This window comes from Terrapene carolina, unplaced genomic scaffold, assembly GCF_002925995.2.
Source record: "Terrapene carolina triunguis isolate 2854851 unplaced genomic scaffold, T_m_triunguis-2.0 Scaffold58, whole genome shotgun sequence".
Classification (NCBI taxonomy): Eukaryota; Metazoa; Chordata; order Testudines; family Emydidae; genus Terrapene; species Terrapene triunguis.
In genome coordinates this window covers 27,897,072-27,918,808 of record NW_020664409.1, presented here as the reverse complement: position 1 = coordinate 27,918,808, position 21,737 = coordinate 27,897,072, and the positions used below count along the sequence as shown (strand labels likewise).

Here is a 21,737-nt window from a genome sequence, read left to right as displayed (position 1 = left end):
AGCAGCAGTCAAAAAATCTAGCAGAATGCTAGGAACCATTAGAAAAGGGATAGATAATAAGACAGAAAATATAATGCCATGGTACACTCACACCTGGAATACTGCTTGCAGTTCTGGTCACCTCATCTCAAAAAAGATACACCTCTACCCCGATATAACGTGACCCGATATAACATGAATTCGGATATAACGCGGTAAAGCAGCGCTCGGGGGGGGGGGTGGCGGCCTGCACTCTGGCGAATCAAAGCTAGTTCGATATAACGCGGTTTCACCTATAACGCAGTAAGATTTTTTGGCTCCCGAGGACAGCGTCATATCGGGGTAGAGGTATATATTAGAATGGGAAAAGGTACAGAGAAGGACAACAAAAATGATTAGGGGTATGGAATAGCTTCTGTATGAGGAGAGATTAAAAAGACTGGGATTTGTCATTTTGGAAAAGAGATGACTACGAGGTAATATGATAGAGGTCTATGTAATTGTGAAGGGGTGGAGAAAGTGAATAAGGGAGTGTTGTTTACTCTTTCGCATAAAACAAGAACCAGGGTCACCAAATAAAATTAATAGCAGCAGATTGAAAACAAACCAAAGGACGTACTTCACACAACGTACAATTAACCTGTAGAACTCCTTGCTGAGGATGTTGCGAAGGCCAAATGTATAACCGGGTTGAAAAAAAGAACTAGATAAGTTCCTGGAGAATAGGTCCATCAGTGGCTTTTAGCCAAGATAGTGAGGGATGCAACCCCATGCTCTGTGTGTCCCTAGCTTCTCATTGCCAGAGGCTGGGAGTGGACAACAGGGGATGGATCACTCGATGATTGCCTGTTCTGTTCATTTTATTTTCTCTGGAGCACCTGGTATTGGCCACTGTTGGAAGAGAGAATACTGGACTAGATGGACCATTGGTCTGACCCAGTATGGCTGTTCTTATGTTCTTGAATTTCTCCCCAACGCCTTTTTCACACAGATCATGTACTATGCTTCAAAAAACAAAAAAGCAAAAGAACCCAAAACACCGCAAGAAAAATATGTAGAACCCAATGTGGTAATTGTATGAGTCCAACAGAATAAAGAACAGCCCTTTTTAGAGGTCTGACTGAAACTAAAACTGGGCAAACATTCAAGAAGCTCACTCTCTCTCTGATGAAAGAATATGATGCAATCTTGGCATGTCTTTGTGACCTGGCACCATGCAAAAACTTTAATTGATTTATGATGTTTTGTTGGTCTTTTAACAGTTTCATTCCTTGGCACCAATGTACTACCGAGGATCAGCAGCAGCTGTTATAGTATATGATATCACAAAACAGGTAATGCTTTCTGTTTGCAATTCCTGTATAATATATAGTTTGGTTAATGACTTAATGTATTGGCAAAGTTGAGGCGGAAGCGCCATTCCCTGAGTCATTTAAAAATGGACAACACAAAACTCCGGAAATTGTACTGCAGGGGAAAATTCTGAATTTGCCTCTTTGGGATGGACAAGATGACCTACTGGATTTTTCCCATATCTAATATCTACTACTAAAAAACATCAACTATTTTACAAACGGGAAATTAATCTTTTAAAAATACGGCTACAAGCTTGCATTTGCAGTCTGAGTGCTGAACTCTTCTGGGGTTGCTTTACTTTGAAACAAAGCAATGAAATAATCTTTGGCTCAACATTATTAATTGAAATGGAAGTGTATTTTCAGCTGATAAAGTAGCCCTGTTCACATATCATCCAGTTGGAGATCCTTGCCCTGCCCTGCGAGAATGAGAAATTGCTACTCTTAAAATTCAAAGAATAAAATTTTGATTTTAAAAGAAATCCCAGATGATGAAGCTGAGTTATAGAATAGGCATTAGTGGATGAATGGTTGCAATATTTTGCTTATCTGTTTCTTCTCTCCTGCCAATTGAATGATTTACTTTTAGCAGTAAAGGCCTGGCTCTGTTCACCAATGCATTAGTGTAATGACCCATTGCTGCATTAGGGTTGCCAACCCTCCAGGATTGTCCTTGAGTCTCCAGGAATTAAAAATTATGTCACATGATGAGACCTCCAGGAATATGTCAACCAAATTTGGCAACCCTAGCTGACACTGGTCATGGCTGCATAGCAGTACCGTAGGTTATAATTTTTAACTGAAATTACTCATAGTTGGTCAGAAAGTCTGTAGACCTTGTGAAGGTGGAACTTAGTCATGTCATCTTTATTCAGAATTCTGTGCAGCAACTTTCATTCTCTGAAAGTTCAATATTCAAGTATTGCATAGTATTGTGGGATGTACATTATATCCCAAATGCTAGGCCATACCTTTCCCTCAGAGATTCGTGCACAACTCGCATTGATCTCAGCAGAAGCTGCACATGCATTTCTAAGGAGAAAATTTGGCTTGATGGATTAATGCAGTTGAGAGCTAGATCTGAGGTTCAGTAACATCAATCATGCCTTTTAATGAGAGTCCCTGGAAATCATTGTCACATGCGGGCTTTGTGTGTGCCCTTCCTGTAACTTCAAAAAAAAATGACTGTGTCTGTCAATCAAGGAGATCCTGCTAGATGTTTCTTTATGTATTTGGTTTAGGATTCATTTCATACTTTGAAGAAATGGGTAAAAGAATTAAAAGAACATGGTCCTGAAAACATTGTCATGGCCATCGCTGGAAACAAATGTGATCTTTCTGATCTCAGGTAATGGATCTATTTGGTATTAGAATGCTGTTTGTTATGCACTGCTTTCCTCCCTTACACAACCATGTTTGTATTGTCATCTGTAGTTAGGGTTGCCAACACTCCAGGATTATCCTGGAGTCTCCAGGAATTAAGGGATTAATCTTTAATTAAAGATTATGTCATGTGATGGAACCTCCAGGAATATATCCAACCAAAACTGGCAACCCTACTGCTACTCATGGTGGAAGCCCCCATTGAAATAAATACCTTTGATTTCAATTATTCAGGATCAGGTTCAACTAACAGCAGCATCACATCCTCCAAAATATTTTACTCTGAACTCCCTTTTTTGCTGCACTTCCACTGGTTTGACCAGAATTGCAGGATGTCAAATGTTGTTTCTGTGCATGCTGCAGGCTCTGGCACATTACACTGATTGATACAATATGGGACTTTTCATTCTGTTGTACTATAACTAATTCCAATGTATACAGCATGCATATCTCAAAAGTGCCTGATTAATGCTGGAGTGCTAGAAATGCTGTGTTTTAATCAAATGAAGGGTTAATGCCAGATGCAGGATGATAGCCTTATTGCAGAAAGTACATTTGCAAGAACATAAGGGCTCTCACTATCCTCAAATAACAGACTTACGTCCTAGGTGTGAGAAGAAAGACTCTCCTTAGAGTCTGACTCCATTCCTCTGCAGAAGAGTCAAGATCACACTGCTCATGGCATGTTACAAGGATGGATTTGCGTTTATATTTCTCAACTCATGTTTGGGTTTGCATGTACCCTTGTAGCCATGGGAAACATGTTCTGTTGTACGACAAGTAATCCTTTGTGGTGATCAATGCGTTTTTTGTCATTTTAGGGATGAGTTGTGTTGGATGTGTTTTCTTCAACAATGTGAGACCAAGGTCCATGATTGTTTAGGTTATTTTCCTCTTAGAATCCCAAGGACTCTCCCACTGCCCATCATGTTTCACATTTATTCCTCTGCCCCTTAAAGTCATTACATGGGCCCTGATTCAGCAAAGCCCCAGAGCATGTGATCAAGTGCTTTGTTGAAGGAAGACATTTGTGAGAACTGTAGCCCTGTAAACAGGCTTTCAGTGTCACTCTAGAACCAGCTAGAGGAGTTATTGCACAGAATCATGAGGCACTCCTTCTCCCCAGGGCCTCCTGCACAGTGCTCCCAGCTTCTCTTGGCTTGGGAGCGAAGAACACAGTTTATATTTTGGCTTGGTCCCCTACATGATAGTTCACTGTGCTAAAACAGTGAGGCTGGCTGAGTCCCCTAAGATTAGATAGATGGCTTCCAACTTCTTAGTGTGAATAACAGAAAGCAGCAAGTCTCTCCATATGGGGAAAGAAATAAAGGGTTTTTTTAAATTTAGCATACCAATGCAAAGTGAAGTTTGTGGTCCTTTCTGTTTGCCCCCTTCGACTAATTTAAATGTGTTGCTTTAATACTCTCAATAGTACCTTTGCTTGATTAATTAAAGAATCCCAAGTTTGGTGATTCAGTTACAAAGCACAATCAGATAGTGCAGATGGAGCAATCTAATACGGTAACTCCTCACTTAAAGTCGTCCCGGTTAACGTTGTTTTGATGCTGATCAATTAGAGAACATGCTCATTTAAAGTTGCGCAGTGCTCCCTTATAACGTTGTGTGGCAGCCGCCTGCTTTGTCCACTGCTTGCAGAAAGAGCAGCCCGTTGAAGCCAGCTGGTGAGGGCTTGGAACCAGGGTGGACCGGCAGCCCCCATCAGCTCCCCTAAGCTCCCTGTGCTGTGGCAGCCACCCAGCAGGCTATCAATTGCAGGCAGTTCAGTTGTCCCTCCCACCACTGCCATGTGCTGCTCCTGCCCTGTGCCTTGGAGCTGCTTCTGGGAGCCTCCTGCTTGCTGTGCGGAGGGGGGGGAGGGGGAGCTAATGTCAGGGTGTCCCCCTCCTCCCTATTCCTGCCCCCCGCTTACCCCATCTCAATAGAGCATGGGGGAGACATGACACGACTCAGGACGGAGGGAGCTTGCCTGCAGCAGCTGCTGTCTCAGCTTGCTGATCTACTTAAAAAGGCAATGTACTTAGAGTGGGGTCAGCGTACTTAAAGGGGCAATGCGCATCTCTCTCTCACCCACACACAGGGTGTGTGTCTCTGTCTCTGTCTGCCATGCTGTCTCCCCTCCCTCCAGTTGTGCTGCCTTGTAGAGTGTGAAGGCTACATTAACAACAATGTATTAACCCTGGAGGGCTTATGAGAGTGCTAGTTCATCATTTAGCAGCAAGGCATTCCCTGGGAAATATCCCACCCTCTAACTTCACCACCTCAACCAAGCTTCACAATCATCATTGCTGTGTACCGTATTAAATTGTTTGTTTAAAACTTGCACTGTGTGTGTATATATACAGTATATATATAATATAGTCTTTGTCTGGTGAAAAAGATTTCCCTGGAACCTAACCCCGCCATTTACATTAATTCTTATGGGGAAATTGGATTCGCTTAACATCGTTTCGCTTAAAGTCGCAGTTTTTCAGGAACATAACTACAACGTTAAGCGAGGAGTTACTGTATGTTAAAATACAACGTATGATGTTATAGTGATAAGAATCAGCTTAGTGCCACACATGTGGCAATGAGCTATTGAGTGCCAGTCCTCAGGAGGGAAGCTTTCATGGTGACGATTCTCCTTACACTTGTGCAATGCATGTTTGTCTCACTAAACGCCATGTAGTCTAATATTTCCACAAAATGTCAAACTCTACTAATATTTCCTCCTGATGCTCACAAATATGGGAAAGGTTTTGAGAGTCTTTTCTTACAGGCAATGACTTTTTTCTCCCACTTTTTGCATGTTCCTGAACTATTTTGCTGGTGTTCTAATAAAAGGACTTTTGAGGACAGGTAGACAGCAAGATATATTTTATACATTAAATTGTTTGTCACCGTTCTACCAGAAATCTGATTGACTATGTAATTTATACAGTTGTGTATATTCTTTGGTGTTTTAGTCTTAAGGTTTACTTCATTGGAAATGGCTTAAGGTAAAATTTATGTATCAACCTATCACATTAATTCCATTGAATAGAAAATACAAATACTTCTGTGCAAGAGGATTTAAAAAATATAATGTAACTAATGAGGGCACACACGAGCAACCTGCTATTTCTACATGACTTTTGGCAGCACTATTTATCCTTATGGAATTTTTACCAGTTACTTTGCCAGAAATGTTCTGCTAGACTCTAGAGTATCAGCCATTATTATGGCAAATGTGAATGGGGGCAAAAGAGGACGGGCTGAACCAAGTTCCACTCGTCTTGATTCATCTGTCTCCATTACCACAGGAGCTAATAAGGGGAGAAATGACTGGGGAAAAATAGAGGAACAGATTTGACTTCCACTAGCAAAGGGCTAATATAGTTTCCTCTGGTACTTCTAGCAATGACCACGTTACCCTCCTGTGGTGGTGGTTTGTTTTGTTTTGTTTCTTTTTTACAGATCTCTAATATATAGGTGCTAGCTGCCAACCTAGAATCAAGACATCCAGAAGACATGTGGTTATTCTTTGTATTATTATTACGTGGCCATCAACAATTTTGGCACTTTGCTGAAATAAATTCCCTCCCTCTGGCTCCCAGGGAATATTGTCTTTGAGAATGGAGATGTTTATTAAAATCTCTACAATTTTGTTATTGGCTTTAGAATTTAGAGTGAGTTTTTTTTTTTTTTTTAATATTTTATATTGGAATTTCTATCCTCTGGTTGATGGATAATAACCTGGACACAATCACAGAATCTCTGTTGAAAGAGCTCAGATCAGAATGTTATTTAAATAAATGAGCTACTTTGCCCACCAGTGACAAAACCACTGTTAAATTCTTGGGGCAATATAGAGACCAAAGGACATAATCTTCCTCTCTAAAAACTGAGATACCTTCTGAAATTTTGGTTCTCTGGAGTTCTCCAAATGCAGGGTCAGGAAATTCCAAGCTTTACATTCAGGCCCTTTATTTACGCTGTCCATACAAAACATTTTCTATTTAAATAAATATTTGTAGAAGCTTTAAACTGTATATGCTGAGGTTTTTTTAACTGCAAACAGTTTAGTCAACATCTTTCAAAACAGGTATTCTCTCTCCAGGGCTCCTAAATCCAAACCTTCTCAACTCCCTTTTAAGTCTCTGCTCGTCTCTTGGCTCTTTCTCCCACTATTAATATCGTTAGTTTATGTTTACTCACCTCTCGGCTTAGAATAAATTGCTTGAGGAACAAGCTCTCATATTTTGGTCAAAGTAAAGTCGTCGCAATACTGACACCCAATTTGTCATTGTAGAAAGAAGGAACTGACAGATCTTATGTCAGTGTAGAATCAAGCGTAGTGGAGCATCCTCTCCTCCATGCTCTCTCCCCATACACCATGACTGGGGGAGCTGGCATAGGAGAAGGTAGAGCTGCATCCACCAGCTTTCCACAAGTGGAGAGTTCCCTACACAAGGGGAATTCTCCACTGGCTGTCACCAGCTGTTTTAAGGCCTCTTTGCACCATTTATGTGGCACAAACTAACCTTTGTGGACTGGAGAATCTGGCCCTAAGATTCTTGTTTCCAATGTGGTTTGGAATCAGTGGCTTGCGTGTTTCTGTTGGAATCAGCCACAGTCTCCTGCCACTTATAAACAGCTAAACATGGGATCTTTTCAATCCAACTTCATTTATAATAACCAAAAACCATCCTGTTTGTGTGTTCACTTTGGACAGTCCTGTTTATGGGCTGAATCTCCAGAGCAGGATGCTCTTTCTCTAATGTTTTATGCATCTCTTCTCATGCATCTTTGTCAAGTGGGGTGGCGGGGGGGGGAAGGTTGATAGCAGTTAAAGATCATTTTTTTTCTGTGGGTGGGTGAGGTTTGGTGGTGTGCCATGTGCAGGAGGTCAGACTAGATGATCATGATGGTCCCTTCTGACCTTAAGGTCTATTAGTTTTCAAAACTTGGTCTTGGCACCAGGCCCCAAAATCCTTATCAACAACCCAGATTGATATCTTAATATTTGAACGTGAACAACTAGATAGAAACCTCCACCACCACCAAAAGTATTCTTTATTTTTTATAGAATCAAAACATGTTAAATAATTTCTATCTAGGCTGTGTTTAGTATTTTTTTTATGCTTTGTGAGAAGTTTTAAATTTCTGCAATCTATATGATTGTAATAGGCTGGTACTATTTGCCTGAAACACCCCCATCCTTTTAGTTGTGTTTCGGTGGGAAAAGGTTAAGTTGATTATTCTGTGACATAGGCAGCTGGCTCATAATCCCACCTGAATATACCTCTACCCCGATATAACGCGACCCGATATAACATGAATTCGGATATAACGCGGTAAAGCAGCGCTCCAGGGGGGCGGGGCTGCGCACTCCGGCGGATCAAAGCAAGTTCGATATAACGCGGTTTCACCTATAATGTGGTAAGATTTTTGGCTCCCGAGGACAGCGTTATATAGGGGTAGAGGTGTATAAGAAAAGTGGGGATAGCTCTTTGAGAGACAGGAATGTGGAAGGAAACAAAGGATTATGATTTTGAGACTAAATCACCACATATAAGGGAATCAAGACCTTTGTTGTGAAATATTTTGCAAAAGATTTAATGTGCTTTTATATCTTGGGTTTGCTCATACTAAATTACATGGCAAAATTCACATGGACTTCAGTGGAAGCAGGACTGAGACTCTTAAATATTTATCATTTGAGAAGCAAGGAATGTCAGCACCAGGAGAAGATCCAAACTTATGCAATTGAAACTAGGAACAATGTGACTTGAGATGTCTTTCAGAATATTTGTTTTTTTATAAATACACAGTAATTTGTTTGCTTTCCAAAATGTTTTTTTAGGGAGGTACCTATGAAGGATGCCAAAGAATATGCAGAATCTATAGGTGCAATTGTTGTTGAAACCAGTGCAAAGAATGCTATTAACATTGAGGAACTCTTTCAAGGCATCAGTAAGTACATTTACAGGTTTCTTGTGGATGTTGTTTGGAGTCCTTTTGAAAATGATCAGCCATACTGCATGCAAAAATTTATTTCTCCATGAAGAGGAAAACACCTGAGGCAGTAGTGTGTCCACAGCTTATGAAAATATAGAACTAATGTGACCGGGGCCGCAGTGGGGGCCAGCTGAAGTCACTCAATTAGGGTGAACTGCAAAGAATGGGGCAGATAATCCCCAAAACTGGTGGATATTTTCAATACTTAAATTTACCAAGCCAGCATAAAACAGCTTCTTTATTACCTCACTGGTTGTCCAGAAACCAACAACACAGTTCCCTTAAAGTAACTCAGCCTCAGGACTCCATTCAGGTACCCAAGTCAAATATGATGAAGATTTCTGAAAAAAACAAACTTCATCATATAAAAGAAAAGGTTCTACAAATCCCAAAGAATCAGACACATTACCTCCCAGGTTAATGAATATTCCAGATCTCACCCAAATACACACTACAGCCAATTCTTATTAACTAAACTAACATTTATTAAAAAAGAAATGGGAGAGAGTATGGTTAAAAGATCAATATACATACAGACATGAGTTCAATTCTTGAGGTTTAGATACATAGCAGAGATGGTGAGCTTTGTAGTTGCAAAGAGTTCCTTTAGAATTTAGTTAATAGGTTATAATCCAATGTCCAATATCATATCCAGGGTGTACCAGCTTAACTGGGATCTCATCTTGCGACTCAGACTTCCCCTGATGACGCTTAAGCAGATCTGAGATTAAAAGGATCAGGTCCCAAGGATCTCTTATACAATTTCAGGTCTTCTTTGACAAGTTGGAATCCTTCGGGGAACAATAGTCTCTTATTTCCTAAGCATCCTTGTTAGTTATTCACAAAGATTAACATAAGGCAATTTATCCTCAGGCAGTCTATCACCAGTACTTAGCTATATGAATTAACATAAGACAATCTGTTCCTCCACCATTCACTGATGATTTGCTATACATTTCAAAGAGAGATGAATACAGAGATATCCCCGTGCTTTCACTTCATTTAAATGCGAGGATGTTCTTTTGATCTTTGAATTATCAGAATAGCATAGACAGGGACTGTTGATTACATTGTTGACCACTGCCCATATATATGTAAATACACAAAAACACAAACGTTATCCCCTCACATGTCTTTAAGGGTTGAATTTGAGTCATTTATTCAGCAGGATGTTTAACCCTTTCTGGCCATCGTCACAACTAACAATAACTTTGACTAGATTAGAATAGGGCATAGCTTGAGTAGGTGCTATGTAAGCATCTCCCATGTAGTTCTTTCAGTGTATCTAAATCCTAACCTCTATCATTCCTCCATGCATAAATCGCTGTAGGGCAGGTAACTGTTGATCTAATTGTCATTTTGTTGTGGTTTTTTATGTGGAGGCATATTCCTGGATAACTAGGATAAGTTGAAATAGTCACTTTTCATTGGGATCCAGCACAAGTTTTCTCCCCAGGATTGTTAAAGGGGAAGAAATCAACATTGCGAGAAAGGAAAGGGGAACACCCCATACTAATTTTTCATTCCAAGAATTCCAGTGTCATCAGCTCCTGAATAAAAACAGAGTATAAAGCATATTCTACCCCACCTTGTCTCTCTCTACTGCTTTATGACGCTTCCTTTTTTCTCACAAACTCAGTATATTATAAATAGATGTGTGAAATGTTTCTTTGCTCCTAGAAAATCACACCGTCTGCTACACATTGCTGAGAAGTTATTGACCAATCATTTCACTTGAACAGGATGTATCTGAAAATGTTAATTGATTATTTTTGCCTGTTATACCTTTCAGAAGGTTACAGATCTTGTAATTCATCTGGTTTGGAGAACCAGTCCCTTACCCAGTTTAGTTTGCTTGATTGTCTATGTCCAATATAACCTATCAGTATGTATGAACGTACTAATACAAAAACTCACCCATGTTCTATAATTTAATCATTAATAATTAGTTTATCCCTTTGATAGGTAATGCTACAGCGGGTAGCAATGACAACTCCCTAATAACGGCTATATTTGACATGGAAAATCAATTAAACTGAAATTAACATGCACTAATTACCCAAGCATATGCATTAAATATCCTAGATAATCTTTTGGATACATAGAAAGATTGTCTCAGTGGACATACTTGTGACCCTACCAGAACTCAGAAGAGAGAAAGGAGAAAGTTTGTAGGTTTGTAGTATTTGGATGTGGAATCGATAGCGCATATATATGTGAACACAACAAAAGATGGTAAATTGCCATAAATAACATGCTAAAACTGTTGGATAAAACACCTATTGTCATGGCCTACAGATCTCAAACCCAGCCTGCAGGATTCATGGGAACAACTACCCTCCAACCCTCCACCTGGCAGCCTGCTGATAAGGGCTTACCTGTGACCCATGAAGTCTAGCCCCAGTGTGAGGTTCTGCCCCTGATGTCCAATTGGTGGTGACCCAGAGTGGCTGATTGGCCCACTGGCCCTACTTAAGCCAGCAGCAGGAGCAGGAAGCTGTTTGAACAATTGGGCTCCACCCTGCTCCTGTGCCTTGATTTCCTGGCATTTGATTTGTGGTTCCTGGTGTCCAGTGTGGCTCCTGCCTCTGACTGTCTGGCATCCTGACCTAGCCTGACTCTTATTCCCGACTTGTGATTCTGATCTCCAGTTTGTCTTCTGCCTCTGTCCTCTTGGTATCCTTACCTAGTCAACTCCTGTCTCATGGCTGTGGGCCCTGGCTCTGACTACTAGGTCTGGCTGCCCAGGACCTGGCCATGACACACATGTTTTATGACCCCTCTCTTTGCCCACTCCTTCCTCCCATGGTTGTCCTTATTGAACTTGTGTGTTTCAGCTAAATGGGGGAACACAATGAACCTATGCATGGGGTCCTTACTCCCTCCCACGGAGCTGTGCTTTGTACCTGCCTCTAGTGCAGACTTGCTATTTAAGGAGATGACTTTAGTCATTGTACCTGCTACCGCAGGGGTACAACTTCTAAATTTCCCCATTGAGGTGGGCCACAGCAGCAGTGCTCCAGTCCTAAAAGAAGAAGTGTCAGAAAGTATTGGAAGTGCAATCAGAAATATTGCAATGCCATTAAAAAGTGCTGGAACCAGCCTTCCAAAGGATTCTGGCCCCACTTGAGTCCTGCACAGCAGTCATGTAGCCGTAACCTGCAACAGCAGTGTCATATCTATTCTGCAGCCTAGCTGGGAGAATTCTGTCTGTCTCTGCACATTTTCAGTGCACAGCCCATTTTCCTGCATCATGTGCGGGGGAAATCACTCACCGAAACGCATTATTAAACAGAACAAACCATTCAAACCATAGTGTTTCTGTAAAGGCGGTACAAGGGAGGTGAGCTATAAAAACTCCCACAAAAAAACATGCACACATTTATGTCAACTAAACCAGCTATGTACAAAGACACAAAACTAGAGTAGAGGCCGCACAAATCAGGAGTGAGGAATGCTCAATAACTTAATAAAAACCCAAACCCTATGAATTTCAAAAAATACAGTAGGAGCAGGAAACACAATAGACCACAATGGAAGAACCAGAACAGGTGTGAACAAAAAAATATTTAGTATTTTGTTCTGTGTAAAAGAACTGTAACAGTTTATATCCAAGACTCTGATGAAAATCCATAATTTTAGGGCCTATGTTTAACACATGGGTTGTCTGAAGTAATAGCTGTTGTTCTCGTGTCTTTGCAAGGATGTAAACCTTTTTTCCTTAAATTGAACTGTAAGGACCTTTCAGCCTTTCACAGACAGAGTCTTGCACAGTCCCATGTTACAATCTATAATCTTATTACAAATACCCAGGGATTTATACTTGGAGCTAATTACTGGGCTTATTTTGCAAGAGCAGAACCGTAGATAATTCTCTGGACAGCCTCATTCTTAAATTTCTGTGTTTTAGTATTTTTTAAAACTTACATGTATTATTATTTAGGTAACACTGGTGCTGATACTGTAATAATGTTTACAACTGAGTATCAGATTCAAAAAGGAACTTTATTAGGTCTACAGAGCATCTTTGGGAACTGATTTGACTCATGCAGCTGCTCCCTCCAAAGGGGACCCTTTCTCTGTGTCCCAGGCCCTTTTGCTGTCCCCCAGTCCATGTTCTCTCCCTCTTGTTCCCTGCCCTATACAGTAGAACTGGAGTTAGGAACTGGCCAGGCAACCACACAGCTCATTTGGAACCGGAAGTATGCAATCAGGCAGCAGCAGCAGAGACAAAAAAAGACCGGAAAAAAAAAAAGCACACACAGTACAGTACTGTGTTAAGCATAAACTACTACAAAAATAAAGGGAAAGCAGAATTTTCTTCTGCATAGTAAAGTTTCAAAGTTGTGTTAAGTCAATGTTCTGATGTAAACTTTTGAAAAAACAACCATAACGTTTTGTTCAGAGACACAAACATTTCAGAGTTACGAACAGCCTCCATTCCCGAGGTATTCGTAACTCTGAGGTTCTACTGTGTTTCTTTCCTTTCTACACCATTTCACTTTCCCTCCTCCCAGCTCCTAATTCCCCCAACTCTTGCTTCTTGCACCCTCACATTGACAGCCTCTGAACTTAGGCTCCCAGAATGCTGGCTCTTCACGCTGTTAGTTTGTAGGAGTAGAAGTCAGAATGCTATCAGAGTAGGCCCTGGACTGTCATTCTGGGCAGTCCCAGCCCAATTCAAGCACACTTGAGAGTGGAATACAGTTGATTTGATGCTCCATTTTTGCCAAACCGAGGAGTTACACATCAGAGGCTTGACTGTGTCAACATTCCTGCCCCTGAACTATCTTTGTTTGCCTCAGTTTTTCATGCACTAAGCCGTGCCCACTTGAGGATCTCAAGACTCAGGCATCAGTGTCTAGAAGTGCATGTTTATAAACCAGCCTGAGTGTATACAATAAAAAATGAAATAAAGCTGTTTGTGTGAAGGCTTTTTTATCTGTACTTCTTCTCCACATATAAAAAAATCCTCTAAACACTAGCAAAGATAAACCAAATATTCCAGTAATTAAAATGACAAAACCTACTTTTAAAGCAGAGCACTTAGAAATGGCAGTGATGTGAACTACAGAAAAGCTAAGGTTGATTGGATCACTCCAGTAGAAGCACACAAGAGTTCCAGATTTCTCCAGTTCCAACTCAAAGAATTCTTGGACAAATGCATTTATATTTCTTCTTCTCTGTGAACCTGTACGTTTCATCTGGACTCCTAAAGCATTATATCTATTTGCTCCAGCCAATTGGTTACATCATGGTAATATGTATTCTTCTCTACGAAACCTGGAGAGGAGACCAGGTCTGTGGTCTGGATTAATATTTCTGTTTAAGGAACAGAACAGTTCCATCTCTTCTGATGGTATATTGTGAACAGAAATTACCAAGCAGGGCAGTCCTGGTTTGATGGTAATTAGTCATTTTTAAAAACTGTTTCAGTGAATGTATTTGTCCATGAGACTAGTGACTAGATTGATAGTCCAGAACATAGCTCTCTTAACATTATCTACAGAACATCTATAGCATAGATGGCATCAATTTAGGCTTCCCAACACATGTAATGTGCTTCACCCCTGTTCTGGAGGGGCAACCTAAACAGATGAGAGAGTAATTTATTCTGTAAACCAATTCAGTTCTTGATTTCTCTGCTGATCCTTCTTAGTGTATGCCAACTAGATCCAATTGGGGTTTTGTGATATGGACACTATGCCTATTAAGAAATGAACGGAGACTACCAAAAATCTTTCATATAGTTAAAACTTGTGGTCACCACTGACTTGGATTTGAAGCTAAGGCTCATCTTTCCCCTACTAATCATCTGGATCTTTTTGCCAGCTCTCTAAAACATTCTTTATGTGTTACTGCCTCTGCTATGAGATTACCAACTGAAGAGTTCTGAAATAGACAATGCTATGAGCCCAAATATCTTATTTTCTCTCTAAAGGCAGCCAAACAGATTTCAGACTCTAATCATATTCTCCAGCTCATCTATTTTATAATGGAGAGACGTTTTCTCAGATGAACACTGTTGCTCCATACCCTGAATACTAGAAGAGACTGACCTCAGTTTGTTGCTCACATTGTGAGATTGATTCTATCTCATTACATTGAATTTTATACTAGTGTAACTCAATTGACTTCAACGTTGTTACTCGTGATAACTCAATCAGATCCTAGGAGTCCCTTGAGCAGAGGCAAGTTTCTATATAAGATTAAAAATATTTAGTTCAACAGTATCATCTTGATTTAACAAAATCTTGGCAATAATGATGATGAGAAAAGTTGCATACCAAAAAAAATCAAAATCACAAGACTGAAAAGGAGTTTGAAACTTTGTTGCCTTTTATTGAATTAACAGAACAACAACAACATACATTCTCCATAAAGTTACTCTACTTACTGCACTTCAATTTATTACAGCACCAATCGCAGCATGTATCTTTTTTGTATTATTTCCAATTGTTATTGTATTTTATATTGGTATGAAAATCCAATAATAAAATAAAGGCAATTCACAGCTTGGAGTATTGTGTCCTATTCTGAACCAGACAAAATAATTGCTGACTTTGGTGAAGCCTGCAATAGTCTCCTCCAATGGCTTCTTATTGGTTGTGATAGTTCAGAATACTCACAGTTTTAAACTCACTAGTACTGTGAAGCTTGGGCTGAAAAATAGTTAGAACTAACATAATAAAATGTTTACAGTGGATTTCTGAAACAGTCTCTAAATGAACTTGCACATCTACACTCTCCTCTTCAAACTTCTTGTTCAAAGATCCAAACATTGAGAAAACATTTGCTTAATGGTATATTATGGAAATTAAGTTTACACATTCCAACATTCTTAACTGGATTAGGCTCCCAGAAAAACTGGCAGGGCTCCAGAGTCAACTGGAACCAAGTTCAAATACTTTAGAAACATCATGAACTCAGTGCAGTAGTTTTTCTCCATGTTTCCAAAAGGTCGTCATCATCTCCCTCTTGGGAAGCCTTTTTCAAATATTAAGTTCTTCTTTTTATAACACCTGGAATACCATCCTCAGTGCCACCATACACTGGCCAAACTCATTCATGTAACATTCTTACCTGCTACCATGAGAGCCAGCAGGTTCTTACTTTCCCTAATTCTAGACCCTAGTTTTCACACGAGTCACTCCTAATATGCCTGCATTGAATGACCAGGCTTGCTAGTTGCAGCATATTTAATGGGCATATTCTGTGTCACCCGTATGTATCTGGTCGATGAAACAGAAGTGATAGCAGAATTGAAGCGGCATACAGGGAGACCTAAAGCAGCAGGCCCTTGCCTTGCATTAGAACCCCAGTTAGGGCTGAAACTTTTGTTGTTGTTAAATTCAAATAAGTTTAAATAAGAATCGGGAGCCTGGGCTTATTAGACAAGCAAAACCATCTGCTGGGGAGCTGAGGGGACCAAGAAACAGAGGGAGGGATTCAATTAAAAGAATGGTTTTGTTTCACCTTTCCATTTATGGTTCATGTTTGCTTGTTTACAATGCTTTTGTGCTTTGGAGAGCTCTGGGGTACAATAAACGTATGCACTGAAAACGTAGATGATTTAAACTCTTGCTAAACTAGGACCATTTGTGTTCAAGTGGGAGAGATAACAGAACCTGTGCCTTTTAATAGTCTTACAAGTTATTAATAAAATATCTTTCCTCATTGAAGTAAATGTTTAACAATTTCAGTGTTACAAATGCTTGCCTCTATATAAATGCATGGTACGCCCACATCTTGAATACTGCGTGCAGATGTGGTCGCCCCATCTCAAAAAAGATATATTGGACTTGGAAAAGGTTCAGAAAAGGGCAACAAAAATTATTAGGGGTATGGAATGGCTGCCGTTTGAGGAGAGATTTAAAAGACAGACTTTTCAGCTTGGAAAAGAGACGACTAAGGGGGGATATGATAGAGGTCTATAAAATCATGACTGGTGTGAAGAAAGTAAATAAGGAAGTGTTATTTACTCCTTCTCATAACACAAGAACTAGGGGCCACCAAGTGAAATTAATAGGCAGCAGGTTTAAAACAAACAAAAGGAAGTATTTTTTCACACAACCCACAGTCAACCTGTGGAACTCCTTGCCAGAGGATGTTGTGAAGGCCAAGACTATAACATAGTTGAAAAAAGAAGTAGATAAATTCATGGAAGATAGGACCATCAATGGCCATTAGCCAGGATGGGCAGGGATGGTATCCCTAGCCTCTGTTTGCCAGAAGCTGGGAATGGGCGACGGGATGGATCACTTGATGATTACCTGTTCTGTTCATTCCCTCTGGGGCATCTGGCATTGGCCACTGTCAGAAGACAGGATACTGGGTTAGATGGACCTTTGGTCTGACCCTGTATGGCTGTTCTTATGTTCTTATGTTCTAAATGTCACCAACTGACAATCAGTATATATATTTAAAAATGGGACAAAGCCTCCTTTTACTTACCAAGTTATAAACTGGAGAAACAAAGTACAAGCTACATGGAAAACAGTTGTTTCACATTCAAATCTGACTTACATAGTTTTAGTGCAAACTAAGTAATTCTTTACTAATATCTCTGTGTGTTTTGCTACAGCAGAATATTGAATTCAGTATTTTCTTCATATATTTCAGGTCGACAAATTCCACCCTTGGACTCTCATGAAAATGGCAACAATGGAGCAATCAAACTTGGAAAGCAGACTACACAGACCACTAGACGGTGCTGCTGACCCAAAATGGCCTGTTTTGATTTACTTGAAAAAAATAAAATAAAACACCATTTGCTTATTCATTGAGCAAAGGGCTTCACAACCTCAGTGGCATGGCACCTTGCCTTGAAAGCAATAATTTCAATACTGTGTGTCAATAAAAATGCAAGGATCATAAGCAGAAAGGATTTTGCAAAACCTAGATGGAAAATCCTCCCTAGAATCCTGCCAAAATTCCTGAGTCAAATTACTCCAATTCTCTGTTTAAACCAATGACTGATAATTTTTTTTAAATAAAATGGCTTTTTACATAGAAATTTTAGATTTGCTGTAAAATCTCTCCTCTTACATGAGAGTAGACTCAATGTGTTTTAAATTAATCTTAAGCAATATAGTGCATATAATTTAAAACCTGAACTTTGGGCTGCATACTTCTCTGCCTTTGCTTTTAGCCAGGCTCCTTTTCTGTGACTTTTCTAGAGCTGTAGTTTTGGCAGATGATTTGATCAACCATCATCAAGAAATGGATTGAAGTCGGGAACTAGAAAAATGGATCCAACATGAGAGAGAGAGCCCAGTTTTTACAAGTTGTGAATCAGGACAGAATTTGGCCCAACATGTGATGGATAGCCTGGCGAAATGTCAACTGAGAGACATACTTTCTGCTATCTGCATGTACCTGAAGGATGAAATTTCCACGGAGGAAGAGGAATTGTTTAGGGTGGTTGTAAGCAGATGGAGCTCCCATTCTGGTCCAGAAAGAATCTACACCCCACCCAGTACATTTAGTCAAAATGTACTCACTTTCCAGGACTTAGGGCTTATTAATAACAAATTGCAACAAAATGCAAACACCAACCTAAGCCTGTCTGTTGCTACGATTTCCTGCAGATACGTCACTGCCCTAAGCCACCATGCCCTCTGCCCAAAGAGGCATCCCACCTCCCTCATTTCCAAGATGGAGTCACACCTGCCACAATGAGTCAGCAAAAATCCATTCTTGTCTCCCTCCAGGGTTCTGTCAATGGATGAATCCTGCCACCTGCTGCTAAAGTGGTATAAGGGAGTACGGTATAGTCTGAGGTCATGGGCATGAAATTAAGAAAAGAAATTATGTAGATTTTTCTAAAGGTGCAGTGTGTTCAATTGTGGAATTGTCTCCCCAGGTGGTTTGGAAGTGGTATGGAACACTCGTTCCTTGAGACATTTAAAACTAGATTAAACAAAGCACGAGAAAACACAGTGCAGAGAAAAATCCAGTATTTGGAGTTATGGACTAGATGACCTAAAACTGTTGGTCTGTTCCATCTGTAATGCTTTGGTTCTGTGATTGATAGAGTAGATAAATTATTTTTTTCTCTTCTCCACTAAATTTAATGATGAGCTAAAGCAGAGTAAGAAATTTAAATTATGAAATTAAAAGCCAAATTCATCCTACAACATGATACATTTTTGCTTTTAGCACATTTGTTATACAACAGTGGAGGAGTTATTTGAAAAGTAAACACAAGAGAAAAATTATTTCCAACTAAGGAGAGAGAATATATATCATTTACCAGCAGGATGTAGCTGGACCTACATACTTATAAAGAAAAACAGATTCTTACTGTTTTGTTGTGAGTCAATGCAGTGCAGTCTGGGGGAGGGCGGGTGACTGCTACCCCGAAGTAGCTTTTAGGTGTATGTGTGCCACCTTTTAAAGCCAACGGGAATAATTGAAAGTAGCACCACTAGTGACTCCCTAGCTCCACCCCTGCTTAAAGCTTGGCTCTGCTACCGAGTTAATGTGGTGGTAGGATAGTATTGATTATTTAGGGCTTGATCCAAACCTGATTGAAGTCAATGGGAATCTTTCCATTGACTTCAGTGGGACTTGGATCAGGCCCTTAGTCATTGTAGTGCTAACTTATTTACTGGGCTAAAGAAATACTGAACTGATCAACAACACAAATTAATATTACTTAAGGGACTAATGTTCATCTTGCTACAGGCAGCTCCGCTTACTAAGCATAAAGCATTTTTTAATAAAATGTTTATAGGTTTTGTGCTATATTAGTCATGCATAAAACTGATTTTTAACTTGTTTTCATAAACCTAAATGTGGCCAACTTCATTTTCACGTGACATCTCAAACCCATTAAAATCTGCTCGAGATGGCTGCAAGCTTCAGGTAATTCTGCAGTTGCCTTGTAATCTCAGATTTAAATAAGAACTGGCAAACGATGCCAATCTGTGTGGTATAGATTTTGTATTAAAGTGCGTAACCAGCTTTCACAGCTAGCATTGAGTTATATATGGATCAGAAACAGATCTGAGTCTTCTTATGTTAAATAGTTTGAAATTAGAAATTGTAGAGACAACTTTCTGGCTGATACAGACTTGCAAAATTCTAGTATTTCCAAAGTAGGTTTACATTAGATATTTTTACATTTCAGGGGGCCAAATCCTGAAGTCCTTATTCTGTTTTTATTCAGTCAAAACTGTTAAGTCAATAAAAGTTTTGAATGAATACTGTTTCAGAATTTGGGCTGTGGTCAGTTTCAGTATGAAGGCAGAGATGAGAGAATAACAGGTCACTGTAGTATACAGTGTACCTATGGTTTTTTGGATGCAAGAATAGCCTCCGTTATTCCTCACAGCCAGTGTTTTTTCAGTCTTGAAATGTTGCTTTATTCTGTATTTTGGAATGAGGTTATGGCTTGGTTTAGGAGCGTATGTGTTTGATAAATCATGATGTTAGCTTTTTGTGGTTGCCCTTTTTGTTTGTGAAATGTTGCCGTTCTTTTTAAATACTTGGAAAAATTACAGAATACCAAAAATTAACTCAGAGCAATAAGTCTCAACGCCAACTGTAATTCTTACCAACTGTTGTTTAAAAAACTGGCTGGTTTAAAAACAAAAAAAGCTACTATACAGAAGATCTGAATCTATCACTAATCTGCTCTAATAATAATGCAGCACTTCTGTGTGAGCCAGCTAGACTGGACTTGTCAAGAGATTGGTTTCAGCAGGATAGCCAGTAGCTGGGCTAAAGCATAAGCTGCAATTTGAATATGTTATATGGAATTTTTGTATGCACCATAGCTCAAGACTGTGACCATCCAGTTGCAGGTGGCATGTTTTCTGGTATGTCATGAATTAGTTACAGTACTTTAGAAAAATTGTATTAAGGAATAGTTTCCATATATGCTGTGTGTATGTGTAGATATATAAATATAGTTTTATATTTTGTTATAGTGACACATAGTACTTTTTTCACTGCTATATCTGGTTCACATATACGGCATATTGTATTCTGTAAGTATGTATTTCATTAGTGATCATTTCACCTTTCTGAATTTAAGGTTGAAGATAGAAGGTAGCAATAAGAGGGAGTTATATGTAGGTACATTGTTGACTTGCCATTTTAAAGCATTAAATGGCATATTACTGAATATAAGTTTGCCACGCCGGACAAGGAAATCTGGAGAACCAATTATGATCCATTAACTGGCACCAGTAGGTACAAAAGTCATACCCTCAAAAACGAGATTAATTAGCTGATTATTTTTATTCGTGGTACAACAGGTCAGTTTGAAGTGCTGCATCATAACTTAGGTCTGCATTATTTAATAACAAAAACTACCTATAATTATTTCCCGATTTTATGTTGCTCTCCAGTGTACGTGGTAATTATCATGACTAGATAGCTTGTACATGAAAGCGCTCTGATTCGTAATCAGACCTTGATTATATATGTTACTATCCTACCCTTCATTATTTAAACCAGATCCAGTGACCAAATGTCAGTGTAAAGTTGTGTGCTAAGTACTATCACTCTGTTTGTTTATGTAAGGGCTTTGACTGGGCTGGACCCACTCGCTGCATGTATGGGATGCTGCAATCTGTTAATACTTTATCTTCTGTTTACACATTAATTGTATAATATCTAATAAGATTTTTGCCTAAAACGTAGTTTTGTTTTTATTTAACCTTCAGTGATTAATACTAATAAATATTTTAAATACTTCTGATTTTGAAACATCTCTGGGTTCAATAGCAGAAACAAAAAAGTCACAGACAGGGCCGGCTCCAGGCACCAGCCGAGCAAGCTGATGCTTGGGGCAGCAGATTGTTCGAGGCGGCATTCCACCCAATCCTAGGGCGGCACGGCCACGTTTTTTGTTTGTTTGTTTGTTGTGCCGCTCCGGCCACCCTGTAGGGGGCGGAGGACGGGAGTGCCCTGCAGCAAGCCCGGCAGGGCAGTCTGCGTCCTTCCCTCCCAGACGACTGGAGCGGCGCGGAGCCTCCCGGCAGGCGGCGCACCAGTCAGGGCTGCGTG

At 39.8% G+C, this 21,737-nt stretch overlaps 1 protein-coding gene across 1 annotated transcript in view; it reads left to right on the top strand.

The window, feature by feature from the left end:
* The window catches only part of RAB31 (RAB31, member RAS oncogene family), a 98,242-nt gene extending 76,850 nt beyond the window's left edge, over window positions 1–21,392 (top strand). Inside the window, exons 4-7 of the mRNA XM_026661059.1 lie at window positions 1,242–1,313; window positions 2,576–2,682; window positions 8,563–8,672; window positions 17,340–21,392. Coding sequence (XP_026516844.1) covers window positions 1,242–1,313; window positions 2,576–2,682; window positions 8,563–8,672; window positions 17,340–17,437 — 387 coding nt within the window. The 3' untranslated portion in view covers window positions 17,438–21,392. The remainder of the gene's footprint in view (window positions 1–1,241; window positions 1,314–2,575; window positions 2,683–8,562; window positions 8,673–17,339) is intronic.
* The last annotated feature ends 345 nt before the right edge of the window (window positions 21,393–21,737 follow it).